Source organism: Sphaerodactylus townsendi, linkage group LG03 (assembly GCF_021028975.2).
Source record: "Sphaerodactylus townsendi isolate TG3544 linkage group LG03, MPM_Stown_v2.3, whole genome shotgun sequence".
Classification (NCBI taxonomy): domain Eukaryota; kingdom Metazoa; phylum Chordata; class Lepidosauria; order Squamata; family Sphaerodactylidae; genus Sphaerodactylus; species Sphaerodactylus townsendi.
The window spans coordinates 118,538,909-118,550,559 of record NC_059427.1 but is presented as its reverse complement, the minus strand read 5'-3'; the positions used below and the strand labels follow the sequence as shown (position 1 = coordinate 118,550,559).

At 43.7% G+C, this 11,651-nt stretch overlaps 2 protein-coding genes across 8 annotated transcripts in view; one reads left to right on the top strand and one right to left on the bottom strand.

Moving 5' to 3' along the window:
* Window positions 1–1,185: 1,185 nt before the first annotated feature.
* Window positions 1,186–4,295, bottom strand: SRSF2 (serine and arginine rich splicing factor 2). 6 transcript variants are annotated; one of them, XR_007243962.1, is made up of 5 exons: window positions 3,738–4,295; window positions 3,071–3,381; window positions 2,664–2,767; window positions 2,066–2,174; window positions 1,186–1,605 (listed from the first exon to the last, which is right to left on the bottom strand). XR_007243962.1 is itself a non-coding variant. In XM_048490044.1 (3 exons), exons 1-2 carry the CDS (start codon window positions 4,097–4,099, stop codon window positions 3,078–3,080), a joined length of 666 nt encoding a protein of 221 aa, XP_048346001.1. In that variant the 5' UTR covers window positions 4,100–4,295; the 3' UTR covers window positions 1,186–2,767; window positions 3,071–3,077. The 6 variants fall into 6 exon arrangements, 2 of the variants coding, with proteins under 2 accessions (XP_048346001.1, XP_048346000.1); XR_007243961.1 differs by having other exon boundaries at window positions 2,066–2,767; XR_007243959.1 differs by having other exon boundaries at window positions 1,186–2,174.
* A 6,602-nt stretch (window positions 4,296–10,897) lies between these two features.
* The window catches only part of MFSD11 (major facilitator superfamily domain containing 11), a 30,157-nt gene continuing 29,403 nt past the window's right edge, over window positions 10,898–11,651 (top strand). The window contains exons 1-2 of one of the 2 annotated variants that reach the window (XM_048490754.1): window positions 10,898–11,095; window positions 11,268–11,419. In XM_048490754.1, the coding sequence (XP_048346711.1) occupies window positions 11,324–11,419 (96 nt within the window). In that variant the 5' untranslated portion in view covers window positions 10,898–11,095; window positions 11,268–11,323. Of the gene's footprint in view, window positions 11,096–11,252; window positions 11,420–11,651 lie in introns of both variants that reach the window. The other variant, XM_048490753.1, reaches the window with a different exon arrangement.

The window sequence follows — 11,651 nt, the reverse complement described above, 5'->3', positions numbered from 1 at the left end:
GTGCTGAAAAAGCCCCCCCAGTCAGGTGTATTTTAAACAATATGTTAGGGTTTTTACTCTGTTTGCCGCCAGGGGGCGCAGTTTTTTCGGCTAGCCTAGCGGCACCAAAATTTCAGAAATTTTTCAAGACTCTCCTGATGATACCACCCAAGTTTGGTTCAGGGGGTCCAAAGTTATGGACCCCCAAAGGGGGTGCCCCCATTGTTTCCAATGGGAGCTAACAGTAGATGGGGCTACATTTTGAGGGTCCATAACTTTGGACCCCTTGAACCAAACTTCACCAAACCTGGGTGGTATCATCAGGATAATCTCTTGCTGATACCAGCCAGGTTTGGTGATGTTTGGTTGAGGGGGTGCCCCCATACCCAATGTTTCCAATGGGAGCTAATAGATGGGGATACCCTTTTGAGGGTCCGTAACTTTGGACTCCCTGAACCAAACTTCATCAAACCTGGGTGGTATCATCAGGAGGGTCTCCTAAAGATACTAAAAATGTTGGTACTGCTAACACAAACATTCCTCCCCTGATCAAAAATCCAGTTTTGAAGGATTTTAACTCTTGTATTTTAGCTTGGTTGCTGGTTGAGCTAAGGTTTTTGTACTTCTAAAGTTATTGTTGCTACCATATTGTTTTTGTTGACCCTCTTTTCCACTTACAGAGCTAGTTTACTGTTTTTCTTTAAAATAAATATTCAAAAACATTTAACCTACTGATGCCTCAATTAATGTAATGTTATTGGTATCTATTTTTATTTTTGAAATTTACCAGTAGCTGCTGCATTTTCCACCCTCGACTTATACGTGAGTCAATAAGTTTTCCCAGTTTTTTTGTGGTAAAATTAGGTGCCTCGACTTATATGCGGGTCGAATTATACATGAGTATATACGATAGTATTGTTCACATTTTCTCTTTCACAATTGAAGATCCCCTGAAATTTGAGGGGTCTGTCTTGCCGTACTATAATGTGAAATCTGTGAACAAAGTATATTTACTCAGTTTAGAAGTCTTAATTTTCCAATTTTAATCTTTAGTTAGTGACCAAGAAGCATAACTAAGTGGTTGGATTACTGTGATTGGCTTGCACTTTGTAGTCAAAAGAAGCAAGATAATATGCATATGGATAATGTTTATCTGACGTGGAAACCAAGACACTGCTCCCAGAAAGTTAATGCAGGACACTGAAGTTCAAAAACTCAACACCAGGAAAATGTTTTATTAACTACAGACAGTGGTTATAGTACAGAATGTTTTAAGATACACCAAACTGGTACTTACAGAGGAATGGATCAAATGCTTTAGCATTACATTTTTATATGCAAGTTCACATATGCAGATGGTCTAATTTACCATTCTGGAAAAAATAAGGTATGTATATCACCAGCTAGATGTGCTCACTGTATGCTCCGTTATTTTTATGCAAGGCCCGGGTGACTGGAAGTGCAGTTGTCAGGCAATTATAATTAACTGGACAGCCATTTGTTTCTGCACGACAAGGCATCGTTACAGGAGCAATCAGGAGAAAACAGGAAACAGCCAAGCACTCTGCACTGCAACACGCCACCTTAACAGCTAACCAGCATTACTCAACTGCTACACAACTGCGCCTAGTGCACAAAAATACATAAGAGAAGAGATTAGAATTTTGTCTGATGAAGCAAGTCTTTAAAAAAAAACCTGTAAAGTTTAATGTTTGACTTGAAGACACTATTTCAACTGAATTTGCAAAAAGCATTTGAATTTAAATTTCAGAATTAGAAAAAAGGCAGAAATTGAACATGTGGACAGCATTAAGTTAATCAGCATATTATAGCTGCATGGTTGCTTAATATTAAAAACTTGAGGCAGCAAGTTAATTACCAAATTGTTTGCAAACAAGTCAGCACTATATGAACAAAAATGAAGTTTTACCTCAAATATCCAAGCCAATAATGAAATCTGTAGTCGCTCACTTCACTAAATTACAAGAAATTTGAATAATAGCAACAAAATGGCACATAAAAGTAAAAGTCTGCCATCTGAGGCTCAAAGTAAAGAAAAAAGTTAGACAAAGAGTTACAAAATAACCTTTTCAATGGCTGGTTGCTTGTGCCAAGGGTCTCTCCATTGGACTGGTGACTCTTACGATCATGTCTCCTCCAAAGGTATCCTTTATGTAGATTTTTCATTGATGCATCTAGATTTGAAAAGGGAACAGTTCAGCCAGGGTATACCTTGCATGTCTTCAATACTTTATGGCTGCTTTAAGATACCTAGCAGTCCTGGCCCTGTCTATTTTCACCAGAATTTATAGGAATTGTGGACGTCCCACCTCCCACCATGTCAGGCTATGATCAAACCACCCTTAACTTGAATCCATCCCAATATAGATTAGATTACGCATTAGCTTTTATTCAATACTTTCCAGAGTTCTTAGTAGCTGCGCAATCTTTAAGAATTCTAGGCCCCCTTCCTTTGAAAAAACAGGACCAAACAATTTGAGGTTAAAGACACACTATCCATTTTCCCACCCAGTATATCCTTAAAAGCCCACAATTGTACCAGAGAAGATACTGGCTTCCATAATCGCTTGCATTTCGACTTCCATACTATTTGTTGCTGTTGAACATCGGAACCACAGGACTTTATTAACAGGATAGTGTATCTTTAACGTTTAAAGACAAACCTGCTCCAATATACGCCCACAGAAACTGGTCCCTGGAGGATCAGCCAAATCAGTTAAAATCTGCAATACTGGCCAATATTCTTTAAGCAAACAGGAGACCGCAGCTTTAAAGGGGAAAATGCAGATGTTGGATAAGAACAGTAAGAAATAGTCATTTTCAGAAATAGGTTGTGTCTCAAACAGTTATTCAATAGCAAGCTATTAATTGTAAAAAAAACAACACACAAAAGATATTCTTGGCACAAGTTCCTTTGGAAAATTATTTTAGCAGCCACAAACTGAAGCCCTCTTGAGAAGTTAACCAAGTGCCCCATTTACTTGTTCTAGGATACTATATGGAGAACGCAATACCTACTTAACCTAGTACAGGAATGCATGCAAATATAGTAGATCATCAACTACGTTACCATTTTCCTAGGATGACACAGCTCCTTCCTCTTCTGGAGACTTAGGGGGGCTCTTTGAACGGGATCTGGACTTTGATTCCCTCTTTGAGACAGGAGGGGGACTTCTTGATCTCGATCGGGATCTCGACCGCGAACGAGATCTCGACACCGATGAGGACTTGGACTTCGACCTCCTGGCAGACCTGGACTTGGAGGTGGAACGAGACCGGGATCGTGTGCGGGATCTGGACTTGGAGCGACTGTAGCGTGACCTGCTGCGGGATCTGGATCGGCTTCTACTTCGGGATCGGCTCCGGCGCCGTCTTCTGGGGCTGCATAGAAGGGGGGGGGGAAAGGGGGGGGTTGAAATAAAAAATAAACCAAATTGTTCTCCGGAGATTCAATCAAGGTGCTACAAAGTGCGAAGCGGTCGGCAGCGCGTTCTGTCCCTTCCTCTCCTACATCACGTGGCCCAATTACTTTCCCGCCGCCCTCCCCTGAAGTCTAGGCCTTCTCAACTTCCCGCCGTTGGGCCTCCCTTTCGAAGCAACCATTACTGGGCAGTCGTCTCCTCCAGGCCGCTAAAAGCGCTTTAATGCCTCTTTCATTCATGCCAACCCCCCCTCCCCCGCACGATTTCCGCTCCAGGTGAGATTCCTGCAACTGCCCCCTCCGGGATCTCCCTCACCTCCTGCTGCGACGTCCGTAGCCCCCGCTTCCGTAGCGCCGCGGAGGGGGCCCGCGCCGGCTGTGGTGGGAGTCCGGGGGTCTCCCGTAGCGGGCCATCTGCACGCGGAGTTCCCGCCCGTCGAGAACGGCCCCGTCCATGGCATCCATGGCGTCCTCGGCGTCGCGCTTGTCATGGAAACGCACGAAGGCGAAGCCGCGGCTCTCCTTGGTGTAGCGATCTCGGGGGATGTAGACGTCCCCCACGCGACCGTATTTCTCGAAGACGCGGCGCAGGGTGTCCGGGGAGGTGCGGTAAGTCAAGTTGTCCACCTTCAGCGAGGTCATGCCTTCTACGTCAGGCGGCGGCCGCCCGTAACTCATCCCGGGGCCCGAAATAAGGGGGAGGAAAGCGGAATTGAGAAATAAAAATGTACAATCGGGTGCTTGAGAGTCGCTGATCCGTTGCCAGATGTGTTTTAAAGAACGCAGCCGAGACTCACAGAAGCGCCATCCTCGCCGTCCGCCGCCACGAGCAAGTGAACGAGGCACCGCCCTTCCCCAACCTCTTAAGCTCCACAAAATGGCTCCCGTTGACCCGGAAGTAGTTCACGATACCTCCCCAATATACATCAATCGGAACAAAAAAACATTTTTCATTTGGGACAGAATGTTGTTTACGGAGAAGTACCGTGAACGGTCATCAGTGTTCGTAAAAAAATATAAATGGTAGATTTTGAGGATTCCGAGACCGTTACACGAAACCCCGGAAGGGATTATTTTACACATTTCCTCCCCACGCATATTTGTTACGTTTCAGATGTCACGGAACATTAGAAATGCGTTTCATGGTTTATTAAAATATAGATATGTTTATTTTAGAAGGCGTGGTGTGACGTGACAAGAATGGAACATGGAAGCATTGCTTTCAAAATGGCTGCCAAGGAAGAGTGCGGAGAGGGGGGAGAACGAATGAGAGAGCTGGTGCGGCGCGCGCGCACGTTGTGTGCGTGACGGAGCGGTTCGTTGAAAGGGCGCCAGGTGGAGCGGCCGCATTTCTTAGGTGCCGCATTGAAGTGGCGCGAGTTCGCTCTGTGCTGCGGCCACTGCCTTTAGGGCTGACTGAGGGAGGTATTCAGTGGGCTGATAGAGCCTTGTTCTGAAGGGATGAGTGTAATAAAGCTATCCTTGGATGCCAAGACCGCCCAGGCTTTTAAAAAAGATCTGAGACAGCAGTGTGCTCAACAGTCCTTTGCGCTAGCTGCAGAGCAAGCGCCATTAAACTCCGTGAGACTTAGCTCTAAAAAAACACACACACACGTTTGATCCATGCAGAATTCAAAAACAGGAATGAAATTTGTGCAATGCCTTTAATACCAATCAAATTGAAACAAAGCATACATTAGATAATGTGGATATCACGTTTGTGAAATTAAAGTGTGTCCTTGAAAAATACAAATTTTGTAGAAGTTTGTGTGATTTTTTTTCTGTCAAATTGCAGCTGACTTATCGCAATGCTATAGAGTTTTCAAGGCTAGAGATCTTCAATGGCAGATTGCCATTGGCTTCCTCTGTGTAGCAACCCTAAACTTTCTCAGTGGTCTCCCATCCAAATACATTTTCCTTCCACCATTTTATCTTCACAACAACACTGAGGAGCGGTCATAGCTCAGTGTTGGAGCATCTGCTTGGCATGCAGAAAGTCCAGGGGCGTAAGTATAGATTTTTTAGGGGGGGGGGGTTCGGGGGCAGGGCCATGACCCCACCCACCTCTGGGGCATGAGCACACCTCTCCAAGCCCCGGCCCCAGCCGCAGTGCTTATTAAAGCAGCTCTCTGAGGCCAGAGATGGCAGACTCTGCTGCCCCCCGCCCACCAACTGGGCTCCCAGCCGGCAGCCAGCAGTCCCTTCTGCCCTCCCCTGTGTAAAATCTGAGTTTTGCACCCCCTCCCCCCCCATGGGCGGCTGCTGTGATGCTGGAATCCACCCCCAACAGCATCACTTTCAGTCGTGTTTAAACTAGAGAGCCCAAATTCTCCTTTTAAATCCACCTTAAAGGGAGAATCTGGGCCCCCCAGTTAAAACAACATTGAAAGTGATGCTGTTTTGGGATGGATTCTCCCCCACCCTGAAACAGCATCACTTTCAATGTTTAAACTGGGAACCTAAGATTCTCCCTTTAAATTCATGCCGAAGGGGGTGGATTTAAAAAGAGAATCTGGGGAAATTTGGGGGGTGCCTTCTGTCAGGGGTAATATTGTTAAGCTAACAGCACCAAACTGTCACGGTATCTTTAGGAGACTCTCCTGATGATACCACCCAGGTTTAGTGAAGTTTGATTCAGGGGGTCCAAAGATATGGACGCTCAAAAGGGTAGCCCCATTTACTATTAGCTCCCATTGGAAACAATGGGGGATGGGGCACATCGTTTGGGGGTTTGTAACTTTGGATGCCCTGAACCAAACTTTACCGAACCTGGCTGATATTATCAAGAGACTCTCCCGATGATACCATCCAGGTTTGGTGAAGTTTGGTTCAGTGGGTCCAAAGTTATGGACCCTCAAAAGGGTAGCCCCGTCTACTATTAGCTCCCATTGGAAACAATGGGGAATGGGGGCATCCCCTTTGGGGGTCCATAACTTTGGACACCCTGAACCAAAATTCACCAAACTTGGCTGGTATTATCAGAAGTGTCACCTGACGATAGCCTGAAATTTTGGTGCCGCTAACCTAAAAACTGCACCCCCTGCAGGCCGAAAACCGAAAAAACACTTTAAAATTAAAAAAACCCAGAAACGGGAGGCGGAGCTTCAGAAATACAATGGGGGGTTGAACCCAAGAAACCCCCCCCCCCTTACCTATGTCCTTGAGAAAGTTCCAGGTCAATCCCCAGCATCTGATCAGGTGGTATGTGAAATGAGCCCTTGGAGAGCTGCTTCTAGTCTGAGTAGACTACAGGTTCAGTATAGAGCAGCTTCATATGCACATACATAAATGTACAACAACGCTGCAGAGTAAATTAGGCTGAGAAAGTGTCTAGCCCAAGATCACCCAATGAAGTTCCATGAATGAGTGGCAATTGAAAGCTTGCTGTCCCAGATCCAATGTGACACTGACCGCTATACTACATTGGCTCATTAAATCTGCAGGTTCTGTTCATACTTTACTCATCTTCAAGTAATCTAGATAATTGGTTTGAAATTTCAAATATAAAAACTGACAGGAGTTAGGGTTAGTCTGATATACAATACTGGTATCTTCATTAGATTCAAACAGTCTGGAATAAAATATATTTTAAATTTGCATCTGCCAGTCATATATAGGCTTTACTGGGAGTGAACCTCATTTAACAGAGGGCGTTTTTCCACTCGAGAGTAGAATAGTGTCGACTCATGAGGCTGAAAGAGTCGACCTGTGTTAATCCCTTCGTTGCTTCCCACAGCAGCCGAGGTGGTCCTGCCGGAGCCGAGTTCAGAGGGCGGGATCACCTCGACTCATCATTCACTCGTCATATCTGATTGGCTGCTGCGTTCGGGCGGGAATGCGAACGTGCGTCCCTTTTTTAAAAAAAAATTACGTTGCCATTTCGTTGCTACAAGCGGCGTCCAATCTACCCTTCGTCACTGCGCATGATTGTAGTGTTACACTGTTACCCGGCGCGAGTCTTCCGTTCTGCGCATGCCCAAAACACTCGCCTGTGATTGGCTGACTCGGCGAATCGACCCACAATGACGTTCCCCACTCGACCGGTTTTTTCTTGAGTTCAACCCTGGCAAAATGCGGTTCACCTCACCATCGTGATGGATTCGAAAATTTAATGGCAGAACAGAGCAGAGCAGGACGAACCTATGTCGAACTCAGCAGATGTGGGGAGCACTTGTGTTGAACATAGGTCGAACTTGAGTTCGCATGGTGAGTGGGAAAACGCCCATAGTGGGATTTATGAATCAACTTGCTTGTACTACTTGACAAACACCAGAGAGTGATATCTGTAGAATCTTAAAGCATCATCAATGCTTTACATGTCACCTGACTGAGTAAAATGCTTTACAACAAGGTTTTTCTCACTTAAAATGTATAGTTTGAAAAACTAGGACAATTTCAGCTCTCCCAGTGGAAAATCAGAAAACTATGAAAAAACTTCTATTGTTTTCTTTTTGGAATGAGCAAAATGAAAGACAAGGTTTTAAAACAATAAAATACTTTTTAATTTTTTAAAGAAAGTTAATCATTTTAGACTAATAGGGCTGCAATTAATATGTTATAATATTTTAATGATCATTAGGTGTTTTCAGTGTTATGAAGTTTAACGTAATACCCAAATATGCTGATAATCCTGCCAACTTATCCAACTGATGATCCTGCCAACTTTATGAAAATGTTTCCATCTACATAATATACTTTCTTTTGTATACTACAGAATTTGGTTTCTACCTTCAATATTTGAAGGTCCCTCTCTATCGCAAACCCTGCCCTCCCTAGACTCCACCCCCAAATCTCCAGGAATTTCTCAACCTGGAGTTGGCAATTCTAGTATCCTAGTATGTTTTTCCCTATATAAAAGGATTACAGTTATACTCTTACATTCCATTAATATGCCAAACAATATAATATGCCAATTTCATATACTTAGAAATGGCGCCCTTTATGCTGTTAAATCAGTAAAATAAATGGTGATTTGATAAGAAAGTAAGCATTGCATATGTTTTTACCACCACCACCCCTTAAATTTCTGTTTCTTCCACTGCTTTAACATTTTCCCAAGATTTACATTTTAAGTTGGGATCAAATATTTGGAAAATTGTCTCCATATAAATCAGAGGCGTACCTCCCATTGGGCAAAGTGGGCAGCTGCCCTGGGCGCCACCTTGTGGTGGGCGACAAAATTGCAGGTTTGTGAGGGATTTTGTATTTTCAGTGTTTTTCTGTTTTTGGCCTGCAGGGGGCGCAGATTTTAGGCTAGCAGCACCAAAATTTCAGGGATTTTTTGGGAGACTCTCCTGATGATGTCACCCAGGTTTGGTGAGGTTTGGTTTAGGGAGTCCAAAGTTATGGACTCCCAAAGGGAGTGCCCCCATCCCCCATTGTTTCCAATGGGAGCTAATAGGAGATGGGGGCTACACCTTTGAGGGTCCATAACTTTGGACCCCACAGTTAAACTTCACCAAATCTGAATGTTATCATCAATGAGATCTCACGAAGACACTCTGAAATTTGATTGCTGCTATCTTAATAATTGCACCCCTGATAGCAGGCACTCCCTAAATTTCGCCAGATTCTCCTTTTAAATTCACTTTCCCCTTCCCACCAATGCTTGTTTTCTTTCTTTCTTTTATTCTCTCAGTTAACCTAATAAAGGGTTGTTGTTTGGTAATTTGTTAAATCTACCCCCCCTTAGGCATAGATTTCAAGGGAGAATCTAGAGGTCCCCAATTTAAACACCACCATTTAAAATGATGCTGTTTGGGGGTCGGATTCCAGCATCACTTGTTTAAACCAAGGAGGCCAGATTCTCCTTTTAAATCCACCTTAAAGGGAGAGTCTGCCCCCCCCCCCCCATTTTAAAAAACATTGAAAGTGAGTACTGTTTCCCCCAACTGGTGGGAGCTGGATACAACACCATAAAATGTTTTCATAGCAGTAATAAAACATTTTGAAAGCATTTTGAAAATGTTTTCCAAATATTATTTCGGCTGTGTGGCATGGCCCATTGCTATGTTCAGATTTGTGAGTTGGGGGATGTTCTATAATGTGATGGTGACTTTGAAACGACCTGGTGGAAAAAATTATTGTTTGGTCATGGTGGGGGCCACCCGTGGGGGGGGGGGCATCAAACTCAGGTTTTGCCCAGGGCTCAAGTTTGCCTAGGTACGCCCCTGATATAAATGTACCCAGGACTTGATTTCAGATGGTGATGCACTACATTGAGGGCCTGCTAAAGATTGGTGGGTACGTGGGCAGTGTTTTTTTATCCACTGCCCTCTGAATATATTCTGAAAGGTCCTTGAAATCAGCTGGTGGTATGTATTTTTCTTTTCCACTAGTATTTTTTGAATGCTTCTTTTCCTGCTGTTCCTAAACGGTGGAATACTCCATAGCTTTAAAAGGGGCTTGGACAGATTTATGGAGGAGAAGTCGATTTATGGCTACCAATCTTGATCCTCTTTGATCTGAGATTGCAAATGCCTTAACAGACCAGGTGATCGGGAGCAACAGCCGCAGAAGGCCATTGTGTTCACATCCTACATGTGAGCTCCCAAAGGCACCTGGTGGGCCACTGCGAGTAGCAGAGAGCTGGACTAGATGGACTTTGGTCTGATCCAGCTGGCTTGTTCTTATGTTCTTATGTTCTTATGTTCTTATCATATTTAAAAATTCCTGCATACAGAAAAATATCACACCAGGAAGAGTTTTTGATGTGGAGGAACATTCCTGTATGCCATTTTCCATCTGCAGTCTGAAATGTTGGCATTCTGGAATTTTGTAGCACGTGATTTGCCTAACCACATAGTTCACTCCTAGGTCCTTTGAACATTGCCCTAGTAATAAACACCCTAACTGTACATTCCTAGATGAGCTGGGAGAAATCTCTTGGAAAATCAGTGACACCCACTCCACCACTGTCAGTTCCAAACTGAACTAAAAGGAATGCTTGTCTCATTACTTTTTAGTTTTCTATAAAATTAAACAAGTTCTCTTCTTAAATTAACATCAAAGCACACAAGATTTGTGGTGGGTTTTCTGGGCTGTGTGGCCGTGGTCTGGTGGATCCTGTTCCTAACGTTTCGCCTCCATCTGTGGCTGGCATCTTCAGAAGTTAGGAACAAGATCCACCAGACCACGGCCACACAGCCCGGAAAACCCACCACAACCAGTTGAATCCGGCCGTGAAAGGCTTCGACAATCTATCACACAAGATAAGTTCCCAAATGGCTCACTGGGCAGTGATGCCATCATTTGCCTCTTCTCAGTGACAACTGGCCCTGATCTTAATTTTCCATGCATGGATGATTTAGAGTAATCTATGCAATGGAATATAAAAACGCACTATCATGCTGTTTCACATGTTCTTCCTGATTTTAGTAAGGGGAAGCCTAGAACTGCATTTCCCAGAATTCACAAGGGTTTTCTGACCCGCTGACTAGGCATGTGAATTGCTCTTAATTTCCTGTCCAGGGTGAATGGAAATGGTTAGTGAATGGGAGCGCCTATCCTCGTCAGCTGATTTGATGCTTTTTGACCGCAACTGAGTCTGAAATACTGTGGGGGACCAAAGTGTTCAAGAAAATCAGCTGCTGCAGAATGTTTCTTCTTTGCGAGAAAAAGTATGCACCGACTAAAGAACAAATCTATGACCTGCGGCAGCTTTTCTTATGAAAGGTACAGATAATCTAATGCTTCGGGCTCATATGTTTCCCTTTGCCGTTGTATTTTGTTACGGTGGCACACAGTCTCTTACTCTGTCAAAAAATAGTCGCTAATTTAATAATCAGATTAAAATACATCTTCTAATTGTGATTTCTTGTTGCCTTGGCAGAGGTGTTTTTTAAAGGAAACAAGATAAACATTCCTTTGGTTCAGTTTGATTGCATTCCATGAAAACACAAAATGAATCCGGAATCTAAAAAGCAGTTGAACGTCATTGTTTTAGGAGTAGCCTTTATGTTTATATTCACTGCTTTCCAAACATGTGGAAACATTGCAGTAAGTACTAGTAGCCTTATCCCCTTCTTCTTTTTCCTGCATGCATTCCTTTCTTTTTGGGACTTTGTTTTTGTGCCGATAGAATGGGTTGTAAGGGTTGTATTTTATAACTGAGACAATCTGCTATTTGAAGCAGAAGCAAACCTCATCACAGACAGTGTTTAGGAACTGATCATTAAATTTGCTTGAATCTTTCAAGAGTCAAAACTCTATTAATCAGACAGCTGGTAAA